The sequence below is a fragment of the Propithecus coquereli genome, unplaced genomic scaffold, assembly GCF_000956105.1.
Source record: "Propithecus coquereli isolate 6110/MARCELLA unplaced genomic scaffold, Pcoq_1.0 Scaffold240, whole genome shotgun sequence".
In the NCBI taxonomy this organism is placed as follows: domain Eukaryota; kingdom Metazoa; phylum Chordata; class Mammalia; order Primates; family Indriidae; genus Propithecus; species Propithecus coquereli.
Genome location: NW_012147953.1, coordinates 2,940,663 through 2,963,132, shown reverse-complemented (window position 1 = coordinate 2,963,132; position 22,470 = coordinate 2,940,663). Strand labels below are relative to the sequence as shown.

At 38.9% G+C, this 22,470-nt stretch overlaps 1 protein-coding gene across 1 annotated transcript in view; it reads right to left on the bottom strand.

Moving 5' to 3' along the window:
- LOC105811813 (phospholipid scramblase 2-like) overlaps positions 1 to 21,437 on the bottom strand; it is a 22,246-nt gene extending 809 nt beyond the window's left edge. Inside the window, exons 1-5 of the mRNA XM_012646091.1 lie at positions 21,414 to 21,437; positions 19,076 to 19,309; positions 17,606 to 17,648; positions 10,615 to 10,835; positions 8,791 to 8,952 (exon numbers count right to left, since the gene is read on the bottom strand). Coding sequence (XP_012501545.1) covers positions 8,791 to 8,952; positions 10,615 to 10,835; positions 17,606 to 17,648; positions 19,076 to 19,309; positions 21,414 to 21,437 — 684 coding nt within the window. The remainder of the gene's footprint in view (positions 1 to 8,790; positions 8,953 to 10,614; positions 10,836 to 17,605; positions 17,649 to 19,075; positions 19,310 to 21,413) is intronic.
- Positions 21,438 to 22,470: the final 1,033 nt, after the last annotated feature.

Sequence of the window (22,470 nt, the reverse complement as noted above, 5' to 3'; positions counted from 1 at the left end):
ACGAAAGCTGAGCATCATCATACAGAATTGAAAAGAGTATGTCCTGACAAAAACATCTAGCCAATTGGGCAGGTAGGGGCCCAATACAGTCAACATTCACCATCCTATGTACACATAAGGGTTATGTCAACCTAGGGCAGGAGATTTTTGTCAAATTTCAGCAAGGTACCACTTTTATTAGCGACACCCTTTGAAACCCTTGACTCAGGTTGGCACCAACTAAGTACATGTGGGGAAACTAAAAACAATTGATTCATTTTATTTGAGTGTTGGTGGATGGCTTCTTAAAAAACCTGAAATAAATTCCTAACATGAAACTGTGATAGCATGGATTACTGTTCATCAAATATTCATTTCATTCTCCCTTCCACTGTAATCTGAAATATTTCCTAGTTCCTTCATAATTCAGCTTTGCTTGTGGCTTGTTTGACCAATGGAATATCAGTAGATGTGACCTTAAACATGGCTAAATGGTTTGGTCTGGCTCTTGGTCTCAGGTAAACAGCCCCTAGAAAAACAAGACTTAGGTAGCCTCTGGTGCTACAAATTCGGGGTAAACATACCTAGCTCAGATCTGAAGCTAGTTGTAGCCTAAATCAAAGCCCTCTAAATGAGTCTAGGTATATCCACTGAAACAGAGTTGACTTGCAGACCGATAAGCACAAAAATAAATAATGGTTGTTTTAAGCCACTGAGTTTTAGAGGTTATTTGTATGTAACACTATTGAGGCAAAACAGATGAAGGGAAATCCCATCTTGCACATCTTAGTGCTTTTTCTTCTAATAGCTGTCATCTAATCATTTGAAGCTAATAAGAAAAATCTTACATTTTTTAAAAAATTATTTGAATTTTGAAATATTTATAAGAATGAAAAATGCAGACAATAACTTATCAGCCACCAGAAACTTACCACTAGACTAAATAGATAATATTAGGATATTTCCCATTTTGATTCCTACAACCAGAAATTAAAAAATCCACCTAAATTTATGCAAGAAAATATATTTTATGGAGTATCAGAAATATAAATAATGATCTACAACTGAAAAGTTATAAAGTCTAGATAATTTTTAGCTAAATTCTAGATAACATTTAAAAAAAAATCTCTATAGTAAAATGATTTAAACTTCTGGAAATAACAAATTGGTATTTGTGACACAATAAGAAATACATATTTTAGCTTTTGTCCCTGCTCCTTGGCATAGAGCTTCTAAAACCCCTCTAGCTTTCTGAGTGATAGGGGTGATAGGAAAGTCTTTTTTAAATATTTGGTCTTTCTCCCAGGTTCCTTCCACACAGATTCAAAATTCTTGGAACCTTCTGCACGATAAATCTTTTGTATACTGAGATGCCTGCTGGTTGGGAGCTCCTGATAGTTTTAGTAAGGTGGAATGGACACTAGAAAAACCAAATAATGGTTAGAGGGTTGGATCTTTCAGTCTCAACCCCAACCTCCAGGGAAAAGAGTGAGGTTGGATATTGGGTTACTCATCAGTGGCCAATGGTTTAATCAAACATGCCTACGTAATGAAACTTCCTACAAACTCTAAAGTCTGGAGACTTTCTGGATTGGTGAACATATTCATGTTCCATGAGGATGGCTTACCTCAACTCCACGGGACAGAAACTCCTGTGCTTAGGACCCTTCCAGAACTCACTCTATTTACCTCTCATCTGGTTATTCATCTGTATCTTTTATAACAAACTGGCAAATGTAAGTAAAGCATATTTCTAAATTTTGCAAGCAGTTTTAGCAAATTATCAAACCTATTGTGAGAACCCCAATTTTTAGCCACTTGGTCAAAAGCACAGAAAGTCCTGAAATAGGGGACAGTTTTGTGGGACTGAGAACTTAAACTGTGGGGTGTGTATTAACTCTAGGGGTGAGTGTCAGAATTGAATTGAGTTGTAGGACACCCAGTTGGTGTCTGGAGAGTTGGAGAATTGGTTTATGTGGGGAAAAAACAGTCCACATATTTGGTATCAGAAGTGTGAGTAAAAAAAGAATCATAGTGTATTATATTAGTACTAAATTTATAAATCTATAAATTTGATACCAATAATTGCTAAAAAATATTCTAATACAAAAACTACAGACTCACTCACAATGTAAATATAAATGTAAAAAAATTCAAATAGACCAGTAGCACAAAGAACCTATGTAAGTATCAAAAGAACATACTATAATAAAGTGTTAAATACTAAAAAGTCTACATAATTCAGAACATATGATGGTATGAAGGCTGCTAAAGAGGTATTTTTTAAATTACAAATTTAACGTTCATATAATATGCATTACATATAAAGCCTTTATCATTACTAAGTAATTTAAATCTCATAACAACCTTGTAAGATATGGACTATAATAATATACAATTTTCATATAAAAAAATGAAGCAAGGAGGTTAAGTGATTTGTCCAAGGTCATACGGGTAAGAAGTCATGGGGGTGGGTTTGAAACAGAGATATTCTGGCTACAGAATCTGTGCTCTTGACCATTACGATTATTTTGTCTTTTAGAAGGTTAAGTCTTGAACTCCTGGCCTCAAGCATTCCCCCCGGCCTCAGCCTCCCGGTAGCTGGGACTACAGGAGCACACCACTGCCTGGCCCCTCTTATAAGGACATTTGTGATTATATTTAGGGCCCTATAGATAATCGAGGATTATCTTCCAATTTCAAGATCCTTAATCACATCTGCTAAATCCAATCTGCCATATATGGTGACAGTCACAGGTTCCAGGTATAAGGACCCAGATGCTTTTATAGGCCATTACTCAGCCTACCACAAAGGGGAAAGGCAGTGCTGTCCAATTCCATTGGCTAGTTAAGACTTTGTGCATTGAGGCAGATTCAATAATGAGACACTTTTTAAAATTGTAGTAATATGCACATAAGATTTAGCATTTTATCCATTTTTAGGTGTAAATTCAGTGGCATTATGTATATTTACATTGTTGTGCGACCATCACCACCACCCATCTCCAGAACTTTGCCACCTTCCCAAGCTGAGACTCTGCCCCGATTAAATATTAACTCTACAATTTCCTCGTCTCCCAGTCCCTGGCAAACTCCACTCTACTTTCTGTCTCCATGAATTTGCCTACTCTAGATATTTCATGTAAGTGGAATCATACAGTATTTATCCTTTTGTAGACATATTTTCAAATGATTTTTTGAACTTGTAGATCTTAATATCAATATTCGCAGATCATTTAACTTTTGGTGTATACATGAGTCAGGGCAACATTTAATGAGAAAGTTAGATGCCACTAAAAACAAGCACCAACATTCTTGGCCATTAGAGTTTCCAGGGATAATTGCTAGAATCAGCAGGAGGCCCTGCCTTCTATTATTCCAATAAAGAGGAGGAATATTAAAATTTCCTTTCGAAAAAGAGGACTGATGTCAATGGCAAATACTGTTTGTGAAAACATTTCCAGGTTCCTCATACTCAACTTTTACTTCTCTGATAAAAGAATTGCAGGAGGATGGGATTTACCTACAGCATAGGGGCAGAAAAAATAGTTTCAAAATAAACATACTCTGTCTCAGTATTCTTTGCATTCAACAGAAGTTTGGAATAATGATACAAGTATACATGTTCATGACAACCCCTGACAACTGTGTAGCTGGTAACAAGAGAGATGGGCAAAATTTCCTTATCTTTTGACTAAACAAGTAGACTGAACACGTTTCCCCCAACTTGCCCTGCCAAACAGGGCAGGCTTTAAGTGTTAAAGTTACACAGTAATCTCCTTTGACTCCATGTCCTGCATCCTGGGTGCACTGGTGTGAGGGGTAGGCCTTGAAGCCCTGGGCAAGCCCCACCCCTGTGGCTTTGCTGGGCACAACCCACATGGCTGCTCAAATGGGCTGGAATCTGTTACCTGTGGCTTTTTTAGGCTGAGGCTTCAAGCTGCTGGTGGCTCTACCGTTCTAGGGTCTGGAGGGTGGTGGTCCCCACCCCTTCCCACATATCATCTAGGCAGTGCCCCAGTGGTGACTCTGGGTGGAGGCTCCAACCCCACACTTGGTGCTGCCCTAGTAGAGTCTGTCTGGGGGAGGCCTCTGCCTGGATATCCAGACTTTCCCATACATCCTCTGAAATTTAGATGGAAAATACCAAGCTTCCACTACTCTTGCATTCTGTGTGCCTGCAGACTTAATTCCAGACTTAACAACACGTGGAAGCCGCCAAGGCTTGTAGCTTGTACCCCCCCAGAGCTCCTGCCTGAGAAGTACCTGGGGCCCTTTGAGCCTTGGCTGGAGCCAGAGTGGCCAGGATTAGGGGAGCAGTCTCCCAAAGCTGTGCAGAGCAGGGAGATGGTGCCCTGGACTTGGTGTCCCACCCTCAAACCTTCCGTCAGGGCCTGCAATGGGAGAGGCGGCCTGGGAGATTTCTGAAATGCCTTTAGGGACTTTTTTCCATTGTCTTGAATATTAGCACTGGGCTCCCTTTTAGTCATGCTAATCTCTTTAGTAAGTGTTCGCTCTGAAGTCTGTTTAGATTTCTAACTTCTCATGCTTTTTCTTTCTTTACTATGGGTCCAGGCTGTGAATTTTCCAAGTTTTTACACTCTACTTCCCTTTTAAGTACAAGTTCCAACTTTTGTTCATTTCTTTGCTCCCATATCTGATCATAGGCTGTTAGAAGCAGCCACATCATTTCTTCAACACTTTGCTACTTAGAAATTTCTTCTACCAGATACTCTACATCATTGCTTTTAAGTTCAGCCCTCCACAAAGCCCTAGGGCATGGATAAAATGCCACCAAGTTCTTTGCTAAGTAGTAACAAGGGTGACTTTTGCTCAATTTTCCACTAAGTTCCTCATTTCCATCTGAGACCTCACCAGCCTGCCCTCTACTGTCCATATTTCTATCAGCATTTTGGTCACAACCACTTAGTCTCTAAGAAGTTCCAAACCTTTTCTCATCTCCCTGTCTCCTTCTGACCCTTCCAAACTCTTCCAGTCTCTGTCCATTACCCAGGTCCAAACCTGCTTTCACATTTTCAGGTATCTTTATAGCAACACCCCACTTCTAGTACCAATTTATTCTTATTAGTTCATTTTGCATTGCAATAAAGAAATAACTCAAGCTGGGTCATTTAAGAAGAAAAAGCGTTATTTGGCTCATGGTTCTGAGGCTGTATAAGAAGCATGGTGCCAGCAGATGCTTCTTCACTCCTCTGGTGAGGGATTCAGGGGACTTCCAATCAAGGTGGAAAGTGAAGGGGGAGCAGACATGTCACACGGCAAGAGAGGGAGCAAGGCAGGGAGGTGACACATTCTTTAAACAACCAGCTCGCCAATGAACTAATAGAGCTAGAACTCACTCATTACAAGGAGAAAGCACCAAGCCATTCACCAGGGATCTGCCCCCAAGACACAAACACCTCCTACCCGCCCGGACCTTCAACACTGGAGATTGAATTTCAACATGAGATTTGGAGGGGAGAAACATCCAAACTGTATCAGTATTCATTATCTAATGAGTCAGGAGAGAAAGGGGTTTCTGTGCTTACATGTAAAGTTGTGATAGCTCTGCAGAAGTTACGGGTGAAGAAGGTAGTTAGGAAGTTAGCCACTATCCATTCATATGAAGGTCACAGTGACTGCATTGTGTACTTTGAAGACTTTCTCAATGGCATTAACATAAGTAGTTGTTCTCAGGAGCAATCCCAGGTTATACTTCATGGCTGTGTGCCTAATTTCCCTGGCAGAACACTCCATCATCTGTGCTAAGCCAGAGTGCCTGATGTCTTTCTCAGAGGCACTTGATAACCTGTCTTGGAACTTTGCTGTGGGTACAAAGGGAATAGTTCCATCCTGCTTTCCAAATTTTATGTCTAAACTCTCTTGAACAGACATGAGCAAGTAGTAATTAGAATCCCTTTCATATTTGAAGGTGAAATGGCCATAGCTGACATGATTTAGATTCTTCAGTCACTCAAGATAGTCATTCCTCCAGCATTCAAGTAGAAATCAAAAATAACCATAATGTTCCTCTTCAGAAAGATCATATCTTCTGAAGCTGTTGGCCCATTGGCACCTTCAGCAATGATCTTGGCTTTGACTCTGTGTGCATTGGATTTGGTCAACTGCTTCTCACTGGCAACAGAAATCAGTATGTCACAGTCAGCCTCCAAGATGCTTCTATAACCAGCTCCATGTCCAAATTTCAATGACCCCTATATGTTTTTTTATAATCATCTCCCTTAACTAACTACTTGACCTTTTGAGTTATTTCCCAGAAATGGTGAAGTTTCTGCAAGACAAAGGAGTTGAGATTCTGAAGGCCTCAGTGCAGACTTCCTGACACCAAGATTCACCATTCCCTTTGACCTGCCACAAGGCACATAGCCCCTCCCTAAAAAGCCCATGATCTCCATTAGTCAGAGATAGATTTGAGGCAGCTTCTCAGTTGTCCCAACAAGAAGTCTTTCATGTTAAAAATTCCCTTCTTCCTTGGATTTGGTCCTTGTCTCAATAATTGGATCTTTGTGAGACAAAAAACTGGATCTAGGCCAAAACACCCTTGCAGTTTTGAGAACATTTCATTCATAGGCTTTGCCTTGGAAAAGCCCAGAATTTTTTCATGTCAGTTTGAAGTCCTCCAATTCCTTTGAGTCAACCATCTGAATTCCATACACTCCCATGAGATTCACCAACACCAACCAGATCCCTAAACAAAAAATGCCTTATCTCCAGATCCTGATGTCATTCCTAAAAAGCTCATGTAAGAAGTTTCATTGATGAATTTTTCAATCCTTTGGACAACACCAAAGCCAGTAGTAGAGATGGTCCATAGATGCCTCCTTGACTGATGGTTTTACCAGTAACACACAGTTATGTGCACTAATATCAAGTGCCATATGGTGCTGGCATAGGTGTCAGCAATGCAGGACATCTCCTGCCCACCCATGCACATGTCCAGGGAAGGCACATTAATACCAGGACCAATAAAACTCTTGTTTGCTAGCTTCATGGTGAACCTCCTGTGATCTCTTCCCAATTCCATATCAGTACAGTTTTTGGGATTGATCTTCTTAATACCAGCTTTAGCACCCCTAAATGACACATTAACCACTGCACACTTACATGTCATCAGAAAACCCAAAGCCTTCACTTCATCTACACTCACATCAGTGCAGGGCATGCAACGCTAATTTTGCTGGGCCCCATAGCCCTGGATGATCTCCCAGGAGCCACCATTGTGCTGGATGGGACGGGGAGGCTCAGCACATGGTTGCAGGGTTTGGTGATCTGCAGAATGCTATACAGAAGGTTCGTGTCTCCTGCCTGCTCTTTGGGGTTCTCAGGTCTTCCATCAGCTTATTCTCCAAGCTGATGGCACCACGGTCAAATAAGTCCTTCACTATCTTGAAGAAGTTAGGGCCCTCTCCTGCCTTGCTGTAGTGGTGACTGGAGGCTGGTGTGAGTCCTGGCTACAGTGAGTGATGGGCAGCTGGTGGGCCCAGCCCAGCAACCTGGTCAAGTTGGTGGCCACTGAGGCCAGGGCAGCAGGTCTGTGACAGCAGCAGTGCTTTGCCCACATAGCAGGACGTGACAGCAGGTGGAGGTGAGGTGCCTGCAAGCTGCGGAAAAGACCGGCTTAGGGGCCCTGCAATGGAGGTCGCTTGTCTGGATTTTTGACAGGCACGCAAGGAGAACTATTGTTATACATATCCCAGTATAAACTCTTTATACACACATAGTACGTACATATATGCACACTTCACATATACCCACACACACATAGGCATAACATAATATATATCCCTTAATAAGAGCCTTTTTAAAGTCTCTACATCACATGTGTTTTCTTAGAATTGCCCTTTTCTGTCATTAGGTTATAAAGTCAATAAGGGTAAGGATTCATCTTTATATAACCAGATTCTACCAAAGAAATCAAAAATCATATGATTAGAAAAGGCAGACAGATAATGTAACAGAATGAAGCTGTACAGCACAAAATTTAGGGAAGATGTGGGCGGATACTGCCAGAGTTCCCACATCTTATCATAAGGGTATAGCCCTGCTCAGCTTTAGGGTAATTTTTTCCCCATTCTGAGAAATTGTGGGCCCAGTTTGCCAGATTTACTAGATTTCCAAGAGAATCAAAAAATCAAGATTAAATATAAAATCTCCAGAGTTTTAAACATTTGCAACTAAATAATTTGGATTATAGGGCTAGGCCATCCGTTGGAGAACTGCTATCATGAAATTCCTCCATGAATTAAATGTACGGACATATTATGGTTTCCAATGACCTACTTTAACAGAGGGACAAAGGAGAGAACACAGAGCAGTGTAATTGGGTATACAAATTATACAAACTTTCTTAAAACTATTGCATAATTGGGCTTTTTGTAGGAAATCAAAGATGTCAGACCTTCTGAATGTGGTCTACAACACTGGCAGCCTGTATTTCATATTAAGAAAGGATCCAGGTTTTGGCAATCAGACTTAGATGACAATTTTAATGGTCAATTTAAAATGGATAATATACAGTGTCACCATACAGAAACCACCATGTTTAAGTGTCAGATATTTTACTTATTTTGTTTGACATAACTCTGTTTCTCTTTTTCTCATTTACCATAATCAAAACTGACTTTTAATCAATGTAATTACTACCTCTCTGACCAAATATATGAGCATATTGTCTCCCTCTTGAGCTATCAGTATACAAATACTTATTTAATGCATCTGTAATATCTTGCAAAATTATATTCTAGTAACATTAGGGAAGCACATCCTATAAACATTATGACTTTTTTTTACCTTAAAATCAATATCTGCAGTACAGGTGCACACAACACATGGACCAGTAATTTTTAGTAAATCCTCTCTTTTCTCATTTTGAATTGTAAACTTTGGCAGATATGGATGCCAGATCTGAGTAACATAACCTACTGGTACACCAGGAGGAACTTGGATTTCTAGCTACAAAAACAAAAGAATATATGTAAATGGAATAATCATCATAATAAATATGTCCAATAATAGCTCTCATTTACTGAGCACCTTCTAAATGCCAGACATTGTTCAAAATGCCACTTAATTCACAACATATCCTTACACATCTAAATTATTAAGAAAATGTTTTCTTAAACTCCTTTAAAAACAGTGGTTTATATATATGAAAAGAGCACTGACCACTGGTACAGTTCTTACATACGAGTGCCAATGGTGCTATAATAAAAAGAATATGGGCCTGAAATCTGGGCTCTGCTATTTATTAGCTATGAAACCTTGAGAGTGTCTAGGTATGTTCATCTGTAAATGAGGACTTCCTAGGACCTTTATTAAAGACTAAATCATGTAATGTATGTTAATGTGGCATTCAAGTTGCAGAGAATTTCCCATCAAACTCTCAGTTTTTCCTCAGGTATTTTTATGACTACCTAATAATACCTAACCTAAATGGAAAACAAAGTATTTCATTATAAATAACTTCAGTTATCCTCTCAAAATAAGTACAGTATTAGACTATAAATAACTATGTGCCTGTATCTTTATCTGTGTCATGCTCTCACAGGAACCTGCATGGGATGACTGAATTATCCAGGCACAGCTAGACTCCAGCCAATGGGATCCAGGCAAAGCCAACTTTTCTATAAAGTCTCTTTGCTTTGGTGTCTCCCCTGAAATCCATATTCTCTAGGCTGCCAAATAATATGCAACAGAGGCAGCTGGTCTTTACAGAGATGAAGATACTCTTACCTCAAGTGTCCCTATTATAGATGACACAGATAATGTAAGCTTTTATTTGAAAAATGAGAAATGAAAAACACAGGAGATGCAATTTTTTGGAGAGGGATTTTCCTGGGTTTATCCCTTAGTAGGTTGGCCCAAATTGTGAGGTGAACACACCTGTTCTTTCCCTCATTCTTCTGTCCACATGCTCCTAGAAGAGTATTTTAGGATATTCTCAACGGTGTAACTCTGCTGGCTTTGGCCATGTCTCTCATAGTCATTTGCAGTAAGTGATTTGACCGAGATGCTCTATCTGACCTTTTTTTTTTTTTTTTTTTTTTGAGACAGGGTCTTGCTCTGTTGCCCCGGCTAGAGTGCCGTGTCGTCAGCCTGGCTCACAGCAACCTGAAACTCCTGGTCTCAAGCGAGACTTCTGCCTCAGCCTCCCGAGTAGCTGGGACTACAGGCATGTGCCACCATGCCTCGCTAATTTTTATATATATAGTTTTAGTTGTCCAGATCATTTCTTTCTATATTTTTAGTAGAGACGGGGTCTCCCTCTTGCTCAGGCTGGTCTCAAACTCCTGACCTTGAGCGATCCACCCGCCTCGGCCTCCCAGAGTGCTTACAGGCGTGAGCCACTGCGCCCGGCCTATCTGACCTTTTCTTGAATGTCAACAACTCTCAGACCTGTTGCTCAACCCCAGGAGGAAGACTACTCAGGGACTTGGGGCTAACCATTCGCTATTATTCACTTGCCTTCCTTCCTATACAATTGACTCAGAAAACTAAATGTATAGCTTGTTGATTCATTTTCCTTTAAACCTCATTTGATTACATAGATTCAATGAAAGGGTGAAAATCCTTGCTGAACTACTTTACATACTGCCCTGGTAATTGTTCACAGACCTCCTGAAGGCAGCAGGGACAACAACAGCTGGAACATCTTAGTGGTCTCTCCAGAGTTATGACTTCTCGACCCATATTATCAGAAACATTCAAGGTAAAAGATCTAGATGGCCCACAGCAATTTCGGTTGCAAAAATTAGTATCTTCTGCTGCAATGTAAATCCTCTGTCCAAACCTGTTCTTGATTTCATACATGTTATTGCTTTCAAAACCGAGTAGGACTAAAAACAAAAAGAGGAAACCAGTCACCTTTATGCTAAAAAACATTAACTCTATTCTAAGATATTATAATATCTAGCTATATTAGATTTCGACGATATTTCAAAATGCATAGGAAGAAGGAAAAAGAAAGGTGTTTAGAGATGATCCAGACCAGAAAAAAAAGGCAAAAGCAAAGGAGGAGAGTCTATTAAGGTATCAACAAATTGGGAGTTCTTACTTCAGACATGGAAAAGAAAACAAGTCAAATCTTCCTAATTCCATAGACTTCTGTCAGAAAGGGAGACATTGCTGCTAAAGTAGGGGAGATGCTACAAGTCGAAACATTGGTGCTAGGTGCATGGACAAAATGTCCACTTATCTGGTAGAATTTTTATAACTGGCTCCATGAACAAATTTGAATGACCCCTATATGTTTTTTATAATCCTCTCCCTTAACTAACTACTTGACCTTTTGAGTTGTTTACCAGATATTCTGCAAGACAAAGGATTTGAGATTCTGAAGGCCCCAAGGCAGACTTTTTGACACCAAGATTCATCATCACCCTGGACCTGCCCCAAGGCATGTAGTCCCTCCTTAAAAAGCCCATGATCTCTGTTAGTAGAGGAGATGGATTTGTAGCAGCTTCTATGTTCTCCCATCAAGACATCTTTCATATTAAAAATTCCCTTGTCTCAATAATTGGATCTTTGGGCAATGAGTAACTGGACCTAGGATGAAACCTCCTTGCAGTGTTGATAACATTTTCATGCATTATGGAGGGGAATATAAGAAATTGCTATGTTTATAATCTATGAAATATATTAAAATGGTTTGAGATTTTGTTTCATAAGCCATACTTGTCTTATTTTTTACAATGTGTTTGAATGAAGGCAACAAGAGGGCTTACTCTAAATGTGGTATTTTAAGGGAAAAAGTGAAAATGGAAGGTGAATTAGGATATCACATTGGGCCCAGAGCACCCTTGCTTAGAAGTAGTGCAGAAGTGGGAGATGGGTATCAGACAAGGACAGGAGGTGTTTGGTAACCAGACCTTCAACTCATAGAATATCTAGACCACAGACATCTTAAGTGAACTCTGCACCTTAGATGGGTTAATCTTTTCATGAGGGAAACAGAAGAATGCTAAATGTTGACACCCACATGGTATCTTACCAAAGGGCTTGGCATATTGATCATACATTAGAAACCTCTCCTTGTTTAGAGCCAGGAAAGAACAATGAATGGTCCCACTTGTTTACAGAAGGGCATGATACAGACATGTCCTTCACAGTGTAAAGGAAAAATAAAAATCTCAGGATGCCACAAAATTCATTATGGCAAAAGAGAGAACTGAGCCTAAGAACTGAGTTGCACAGGCACTACCATCCTCTCCTCAGGGAGGTACAGGACTCTGCTTTTAAGAAATGAAAGTGTTAGAGGTAGATAGTGAGGGATTCTGGGTCTCCTAGGGACAAAAGTGGGTGCTGTTGCCCGCATCTTGGTCCTACTCCACCCTAATCCTCCCCTGAACTACTGTCGTACCTCGGGGAGGAGGGAATACCCTATGATTTTGCCACTCAGCACGTAGGGCACCAGCTGCAAAAGAATGCAGAGGACTCTCTAGCCCATGGGCCAAGCAGCATAGGGACCATAGAGTCCAGAAATTGACCTAGAACAAACCACATGCATAGTAATGCAACTCCCAACTGTCCAGTCAAAGTGGCTCCATGGTAACATTTGAGCCACCAGGGAGGTCCCAATCTAGGCACTATAAAACAAGATACAGACCATAACTAAACTCCCTTTTTCGCACCCTTCATTTTGCTCTGCCTTTGCTGTAACAATGGGTCTGGTCGCATGTGTGTATGTATCATGCTCTGTAAACCTATATCTTGCTCTTGCCCTATAGTCCTATCTTTCTCTCCTCAATAAACTTCATTTTCGTGCTTGCCTTACTTTGGCGTGTCTGGTTGTTACAGCAGAGATGACCGGGAATAGACCAACATGCACACGGAAATATTGGCAAAACAGGTTTATATGCCAGCGGGCTCAGAGGGGGATTTTTCCTCCCAAATTCTGAGCACCAGACAAAGAGCATTGCGGTCTTTTATACACTCTGCTTAAGGGGGAGAGGCACGGTTACAACAGGGTTAACTTTAGTGAGGCAGAGTCCTAAGCTACTTTACAGCCTGCTACACTAATTGCTACAGGTGATTTATGAGAGTGGCAGCTGCCAGGGGGAAAGGTTGCAGGGGAGGAGGAGGAGGCCCAGGGAAGGATCGCAAGGGAGAAAACCCTGGTAGTGGAATTTCCTAATAATTCCATTTTAGTGGACTTTTCCAGTTTTCCACTTCATGGTCATTTTTCGGCCATGAGTGCACTAACAACCGACATTTCAGACTAACACCTGATAAAAGGGCTTAGAAAATGACTAAATAGGGTTTCTTTTTGGTGCACAAGGTATGGAAGGGAGAAAGAATACCTGGCTGGCAAGGTGGTCTTATTATACAAATAAAGCTCATGATAACAGTTCTCGGGAAAATGTTTTTGTTCAGACCTTTTAGGGTGTCAAACTCTCAACAAACCTGTCCCAGATCAAATAGTCAAGGCCTGGCTGCATCTAACAGAGATTCTCTACAGAAACAAATTTCTCCTCCAGGTCCTCACTTAGAAAGCCTTATAGTATTATTCTTGTTTGCCCACAGCCATCTCAAAATAGCTCAAAGAAATGTATTTTGGGGTAAAATATTTCTTATTTCCTTCAGCCCTAAAATACCCTTCAAGACATATAGCCCCTATAAAATGAGTGCATGCCAATTATAACCTTAGGACTGTAGCATAAATAAACTCTAAAATGTTGATTACAAGTTTATCTCTACAGACACAAGCCAAGGAAGAGATATGATCACTCTTCTACCCACCTTGAAAAGATCACAGCATTGACTCTTTCCTCTACCCCCTCTTTTGAATGTTCACCTTATCGTATGTAGATTTTCTGAGTACCAACTAGAACTTCACAACAATACCATCAATTGGCTCACTGCTCACCTCCTTCACCCCTCACCTTTTTTCTGTGTACCCCTTTTTTTCCTTTAAATGTGAAGTTCTCAAAGCCTTCTGAGGAGAGCCCAGTCCACAACAGAGACTTTGTAGGCTGTGCTTTTCCCAGGTGCCTCCTTAAAATCTTGGCTTAATAAACCTCAACTGAGTGTCACTCCTGTTTTCTTGATACTGAAAGCTCAGCACTTGTCCTCGAGGCCACATCAGAAGAAAAAGAACAAGTGGTTTGAGGAGAAGGAAAGAGAAGTTTATTAATTTGCTGGCAAATGAGGAAGATGGAGACTACCGTCTATGATGCCATCATCCTAGTAATACTTAGAAATACAGAGCTTTTAAAAGGAAGCCATTCAGCTTCAGGCAATTGCTGTTCAACTATAGTTGATGGCCCTTGATTCTTTTATCTCCAGAATCTGCTGGGAACTCTACCACCTGGACCTCTGCCAGGATGGCTCTGCTGGGCCATCCCCTGCAGTGCAAAGAACAAAAGACACTCCCTTGCCTCTCCTGACCACTGGCCTGAGGATGTAGGCTCCAGTTCCCAAAACAAGTGGGGGAAGCTTCAAAGAGACAGAAAACATTTTTGCGCCCCCGCCCCAGGCTATTCCCTGTGTTACATGTTCTTACTTACTATTTAAATTAACAACAAGTTATATCAAACTCTCTTAAGTGTTTCTAATGGGACTCAAACAGGCCCTGGACTCTGCTTTTATAGGAACTATACTTGACTTCAATCTCTGCCACAGTCAAATGTTTGTGAAAATATTTTAAAACTAATTAAAAAAATGAAATCGATTCTGGAGAGGGCATCTATTATCCATCTAATTGTTTAATTATGTAGCTTAATCTTGAAAATCTTAAACTTATTCATCTGTAAAATGAGATCAATGGGCTTATACAATTTCAAAGTCTCTTTACCATTACTTGAAAAATGAAAACAAACAAAAGAATTCTATAGTTATATCCTTAGCATCTATTAACTTTTCAACTGGGGGAAGGTATAGGTGCTTGTTCTAGTCCTACATGTTAAAAATAAACTGAATAATCTTTATCTTTTCATATTACTCATAATGTAAAAAAATAATATAAACTTTCAATTTGAGAAAAAAAGAAAACAAGAAAATTAAAGACCACTTAAAAACTCAAGAATTAAAAAGTGCTAACTGTGAAATTTTCCATTTCACTATGAAACATATATATTGCACAAATATACCTAAAACTTATAAGTCTAAAAAATATAAATGGAGTGCTATATAATATATAGTATCTGGTCTTTTGGATTTTAAAATCTCAATAACGCATAGCATATAATAAAGTATTTTAAATAATTTAGGATAAAAATTATCAAAAAACAAAATGCTCCTTTCCAGAGAAAATTTAGTTTAGAGAAACTAAACAAAACCAAGACATTATAAATATCTAATAAAGTACATCATAAGCAATTTAAATGTAATTGGTGACAATCACATTGTGAACTAAACTAAGATAATGAGCCCTTCCCAGCTAAATGAATGGACACCCTCTTGGCCAAGGGCACACAAGAAATACTTTAAAGCTGAGTTGCTGGCCATGAGAAGGGAGGTCAGAAATGCCTCATCATGCCCCCTCCCTTCCTGGAGATATCATTTGTAATTCATTAACAGGCCTAAGGCTATGCAAGACAAAGCTTAAACCATAACTGCAGGTCCTCAATTTATGTAACAAATCACTTGAGTCATGGTATATGGCCATGGCTTGTCTCTGATGAACAGACTTCCTTATCCTAACTTAAAACTTTCCAAGCCTTTAGACAAAGCTTCATTTCTTTAGCTAATTACAAATCAAAGAGTCTTTAAGCCCACCTATAACCTGTAAGACCCCACTTTGCAATGTCCCCCCTTTTCAGGCCAAACGAATGTATGCCTTCCATGTATTGATTTAAGACTTTACATGTAATTCCTGTCTCCCTGAAATGTATAAAACCAAACTGTAACCCAATCACAGGGAGTCCACTTGCTCAAGGCTTCTTGAGCCTGGCTCCAAGCCATGGTCCTCAAACTTGGCTCAGAATAAACCTCTTCAAATTATTTTACAGAGTTTGGCTTCTTATCCATTGACAATATATTTCAACATAATCTGTTTCTCTGCTTGTACAATTCATATTCTAATTTCTACCAGTGAGAGAAACTACAGATAGGTGAAAATGGATTTAACAGATATATTCTAAAAATCAGCAGTTTTCATTATACCTAGCAGGAATACCTTCATTATATCTAGAAGGAAGAGACTATTGTTCATAAATCTACCCAGAGTTCATTCTCCTGGCAGCTATTCTAAATCATTTAGTGGATTCCTAAGTTTATTTTTGCACCTAGGGAACACTGTATCCAAGAAAGCATCTGATAGTATCCAGCCCTTCAGCAGGAGTAGCAGTGCTCTTCTGGAAGCCAAGGCTGAATCCTTCATTCTTCAAGATTCCCTGTATCCAAACTGGTAATCTACAGTCCATGGAACAAAGGTTTTATATGGCTCATAGGGGCTTCCAAAAGAAACTGTAGGCATGAACAATAATTTTCCAAAACACTGCCATCCAAATTCAAAAAGTTCACTTGCTTTGGAAACGTATTAAGGTAACTAAATTATTGCATTTGATTCTGTGCCATTTTCAAAGTGATCACTAATTGGAGAGAAAAGAACTAAAATGGTAGAAGTCAGGTAAAGCGATTGATTGAATCACTTAAAGTGATTTATAGAGAGAGGAGCAAACGTAAGAAGTCTTGACTGTATTCCTTCTAAGTTAGAGTCATAACATAAGGAAAGATGCCCATCATAATAATACAGCCATTCCTTAGTGTCTGTGGGGGATTGGTTACAGAACCTCCTGTAGATACCAAAATCCCAGGATGCTCAAGTCCCTGATATAAAATGGCATAGTAGTTGCATCTAATTTGTGCACATCCTCCTATACACTTTAAATCATCTCTAGATTACCTATAATACTGTAACAGAAGTAAGGGTCTGAAGAAGGGCAAAATGTTTTAGGAGTTGTTTTTTTAAAACCCTTCACCCTCTTTGGGAATTAAAACCTGCATTCCTGTCTGAGGCCAGTAATCAGAGGAACAAAGGAACTACAGGGGATGGTTCAATAGAATTGCCAGAGGTCATGAGATCATCTTCACAGGAGATGCTATAGTTAAACAGCAATAGTTCAAAGCTGAAAATCCCTTTAAAAGCTCTGTATTTCTCGTTAAAGAGAGGGCGATGTTTCCTTAAGATGAGAATATGACATCCTCCTCATTTGCCAGCAAATAAGTAAAATTTTCTTTCCTTCTCCTCAAACCACTTGTCCTCATTCTTCGTTGGGCCACAGGGACAAGTACGGAACTTTTAGTAACAATACCAAATACAACGTAAATAGTTGTTATGTTTGAAATATTTGGGGGAGTAAGACAAAAAAAAAGTCTGCCCATGTTCAGTACAGATGCAATTTTGTTTTAATACAGGTGATCCATGGTTGATTGAATCCAAGCCTGTAGAACACAAGGAGAAGGAGGGCCAACTGTATTTTACCATTTGATTACTAATTTTCAGAAATGAACTGCTGATGTCATTATTGTCAAGAAACACATTTGTAAGTAATCAGGTTTACCACAGCACATCACCCAGTGTGTTATATTTGTGGTATTTGATGTGTCTTTATCTGCTTAAATCTCTTTTCTTTCTAGAAATAAGATCAATACAATGAACACATACCTTCTGCAAGTTCAATTTTCTGATGAATCAGTATCAGATCTAGCTATCATAGTAAAAAGAAAATTAAATTGTATGTTAAATGTTTTTTAGCCAGCCAAATTAATATTCAAGTTTTTGTTTAATACTGTACATATTCAATTATCAACAATTATAATTATCAAATTTTAATAATAGTTTATATTAATTTTTAGTGTAAAATACAGTTAACATATTTTTAATTAAAAATACTGTATGTCTATTGAGAGCATTCACTATTAAAGTGGGAAAATTTAGGTCAATCCACTTATACTGCAATCCCTTTAAAAATTAGAAAATAATGTTCCTTCTAAATGAGGCTTATGAAGTATAAAGATATTTTTTATTCCATTTTACCACTTCTACAAGTCTGAAAATTATTCTTTTCAAGTGTACTTAATATCATCATTTGTGTGGTAAGTAATAACTTCTTTGATATATTTTTTGAGACCCTGAGTTTTTTAAAAACCTATTTAGGGCATTTCTTAGAAAAATATGGACTACTAAATATTCTTATTGTGTACACTGCCCAGGTGCACTGTGGGAAATTAAGTTAGAGAGAGTGTAGAAGAATTTGTTGACTAAAAACTGGGTGAACATCATAGAAATATTTGTTTATAGATTGGACCTACAAAAACTTTATATTCCTATTTTATTTACCTGATCTCTAACACAAACCAAATATTAAGCCTCACATTGCTGAGGAAGTCTATCACGTAGTATAGCAAAATCCAGGACTTCTTTTCCCCTTGCTTATAATTTTCCCTTGTATATAATTGGTGGCATTTGTAAAACCGAATCTTCCAATGAACAGAAGTAATGTCATAAAAATGTGGTAATTATAAAAAAAGATGAGTCACATGACACACAAAATATTAACTCTTTTTTGGGTACCACGTACTAAAGCTGAACTCTGTGCTTTACTAAAAGTTTCCTTCACATGTCAAGGAAATTATTCAGTATTGAAATTTAAAAGCACAAAATCCAAAATAAAGGTACCAGGATTAAAAAGCCAGCCCTACTTCCTTAGGTTTTTATCATTGAGCAAGTTATATAACTTCTCTGGACCTCAGTTTTTTCTTGTGTAAAATGGTGATAATTATAGCACCCATGTATCATAGAGATTCTATAACCATTAAGGGAATTAATACATGTATCACACTTTCTCGGACAAAGTCTAGAGAACAGTGCTTAATAAACATTTGCTTTTGACTACTAACACATTATATTCAAGATCATAGAAAACAATTACCTATGACATTCATATTTTGCTTAAAAATGAACTTAACCTAGAAGAATTAGTGATTTGTTAACAGAACATGTTGTTTACCATTTCTGACTTTAATTACTTAATAATAGTAAGTAAATAAGTAATTACTTAACCATAATTAATCTGGTAAGTAAACTGGAAGCACAGTTTTGTTTTTTATTAATATTTTATGTATTTAAGATTACCTGACTTAAATATTCCAATCCGGGTGGACAGTTTAATGGAGGTCGTGGTGCTGGCATCCACGGTACCACTGCAGGTCCACCTGGCTGAGTATATATTGGCTGGTTCTGAACAGGGAAGCCAACTGGGCCAGCATGTAAATAGTCAGCTGGTGGGTCTGGGTAGCCAGCCTGGAGCTCAGGGTATCCAGTATGTCCTGGGGGTCCTGAAATAGCAATAGGTAAAATAATTTGCAACTGCACAGAAAAAATCATCAACCTGTTACAGCAGGGCTGACTGGGAATAGACCGAGAGACACACTCAGAGATTTGGCAAAACAGGTTTTATACTTCATGTCAGCCGGCAATTTGGCCCAGAGGGGAATTTGCTCTCCCCAAATTCTGGGCACTGGACAAAGAGCATTGCAGTCTTTTATACACTCTGCTTAAGCAGGAGAGGCACAGGTACAACAGGGTTAACTTTAGTGAGGCAGAGTCCTAAGCTACTTTACAGCCTGGTACACTAATTGCTACAGGTGATTTATGAGGGTGGCCGCTGCCGGGAGGGGAGGTGGGGGGGGGCGGTCACAGAAGAGGCCAAGGAGGCCCAGGCAAGGATCCCAAGGGAGAAAAAACCCGGTAGTGGAATTTTTCAATTTTCCACTTCAAACCCTTTCAGGATTACCCTAGCTATCTACAAACTGACTTCTCAGGTCAGAAATCCTGTATCTGTGAAGCTTAACGTGTACTTTTTTCTTCAGAGATTTTTCAGTGAAATATCCATGGTTTCCTATCTACTTCCATTTTGAGAGTAGTGAGCTGTGACTAGAGTTCACCCACAGACTTAAACCTCACCATTCAAAACGCTTTAATACCTGAGAAAATGATAGTAAACCAACCATGATCTAGAGTCACCTACGTAAAGGTTCTGGCATGCCTTCATGGAAAAGAGAGATGGCATGAGGTAGAAGGCCCAAAATAAAGGTTTGAGCCAGCATTTTTAGGGCCAAGGCACCTGGGAAAAGTGATAATTCTGGAATTCTAATAAATGGCGCCTCTTATATGTATAAAAGTAGGGGAGGTTTTGCCGCCCCCCCATCCCAAAGGACTAATTGACAAGGTCTAGAGATGCATTTGTTGGTCACAATTGGAGGGGAGGATGATAATGGCATCTGTTAGGTAGAAGCCAGGGATGCTGCCTAACATCCTAAAATGCCCAGAACAATCCCCTGAAAACAAGGAATTGTCCAGCCCAAAATATTATAGTGCCACAGTTGAGAAACCCTGGTATAGTGGTATAAGAATGTCATTTCTTCTTATAGGCTCCAGATGTTTGTCTGGGTTAACAGTTTGCCTGGAGTTTTAACCCATGGTGCCCTAAGTTCCTCTCAGTATTTTTCTTAAAACAGTGATTATGATATTTAGGTTACAAAATTAAATTTTATAATTTAACATTCTCAGCTCTCTGGAATATATAATTTGAGAAACAAGGAAGGCAAAAGTTATAACAGTAAAAATTATTTATTAAGCAGAATAGAGGAAGAAACTTAATAAATGTAATTTTTATGTTCCTTGCAAATGTGCATTGCAGCTAAACTTTGTAAACTTATTCAGATAGTCCAGAGTAGTGGTTCCATAGAAATGGAACAGAATTTCAAGAGACCGTGTTCCAAAATATTTTAACACTGAAATCCATGTAAAATTTACTCCTTATAATAAGAATTACCTTTAATTGGAACACTGATAACAGTCTCGTACACCATTAAAAACTAAGACTTACCAAATAGATTAAACCACATACAAATGCCTTTAAATACAGTTTTTATAATTTATTCCTTCCACAATGAATGAATATACACAGATGATCTATAATGTGACTGGATCCACTGTAGAATCAGAGGATACAGCTATCCAAAAGGCAATCTGCTCTCAGAGAACTTACAGTCAACTTCTGAGAGACAGAAAATAAATTTAAAAAAAAGATTTCATGTTGTTGTAATGGAGAAAATACATGGGGGGAGAGGGCAGAGTACAAGGCAGCTACTTTAGATTGATGTAAGTTGTGTTGAAATCTAAAAGATGAGAAGAGGAAAGCTTTATGTGAAGATCTGTTGAGAGATGCTCCAAGAGGAAGGAAAAGCAAATGTAAGAACCCTGATTTTGGAATGAATCTGGCATGTTTGTGAAAGAAGAATATCATAAGAGACAGAAAGACTAGGAATGACTGTCAGTAAAGCAACAGGAAGCAGTTCATCTAGGGAGGCCCTTAGTAAGGAGTTCGTATTTTGTTCCAGGTGTGACTGGCAAGCACTGGTGGATTTTAAGCAAAAGAGTGAGTTCCATGGTCTCAGTTATATCTTACAAAGTTTTTAGAAGTGCTGAACATTGCGACTTACAATGGGGAAACACAGATACAAATAATATTCTTTCATAAACTAAAAAAAAATGATAAGGAACAAGTTAATAACAGATTTAATATTATAGGGAGGAAATCAAACACAAAGCAAATTACTTACTTTTTTGGGTCATGATTTAAATAGTTCTGAAAAAGAAGACCTGATATTAATAGACTGTCTATACATTTATAGGTCCAATACAACTGTCGAAACAAGATATTCTATAACCATACATTCCCATTCATGGATATTCATTTTTATTCATCTAATCCAGACTTATCCAGTCATTTAAGCCCTTTGTGATTTACCCCATTTCCTTTACTGTCTTTGTTTCTGAGTAGGAATTTAGACATTCATTGTTGGTCAGCCCATGAAGGTGAGCACTTTCTAAAAGCCTTTCGGGAGAGGGTCCAATGAGGCAGAAGCCAAGAAGGAACACTGTGAGCCTAACAACCTCGACAGTTAACCGAGCTAAAAACAGTCTTCGCAACCTATGCAGCCTGAAGTTAGCATGTATTTCAGTGCCCGGCCGCTCGGCCAGGCTCCAGGAATGGTCCAGCAGGAGAGCAAGAAAGGTTAATTTCCGGGCACACTATTGCAATTATCTGTGGAAATTCCAGGTCCTGTGGACCTGTTTTGCCCAACTTGAATAGCAAATTTGAGAGGGCTTAACACTCTGTTATTTGCATCAAGACACGTTTTGTTTTGTTTTTTTTTACCACAGAACCCACCTTCCAGAGTTGGCATAACTGTAGCACCTTGACAATCCAAGCGAAACTTTGTACTTGGTTATTTCTACAGAAACACAAATAAGAATAATATTCTACTCAATACTTCTGCCTTGCAGTGCCTTGATCCCATCCTAGTCTTTCCTACTACTGTCCAGCCATTACTTTCTCTTGTCTACTGTAGATCCCAACCCTCTTCAAGCCTGTTACTTGCAATTAGCACATCAGGCAAAAATTCTGTTACCCAACTCTTTTACCTGGGACCCACGCACTAATCCAAATTAGCCTTTCCCTT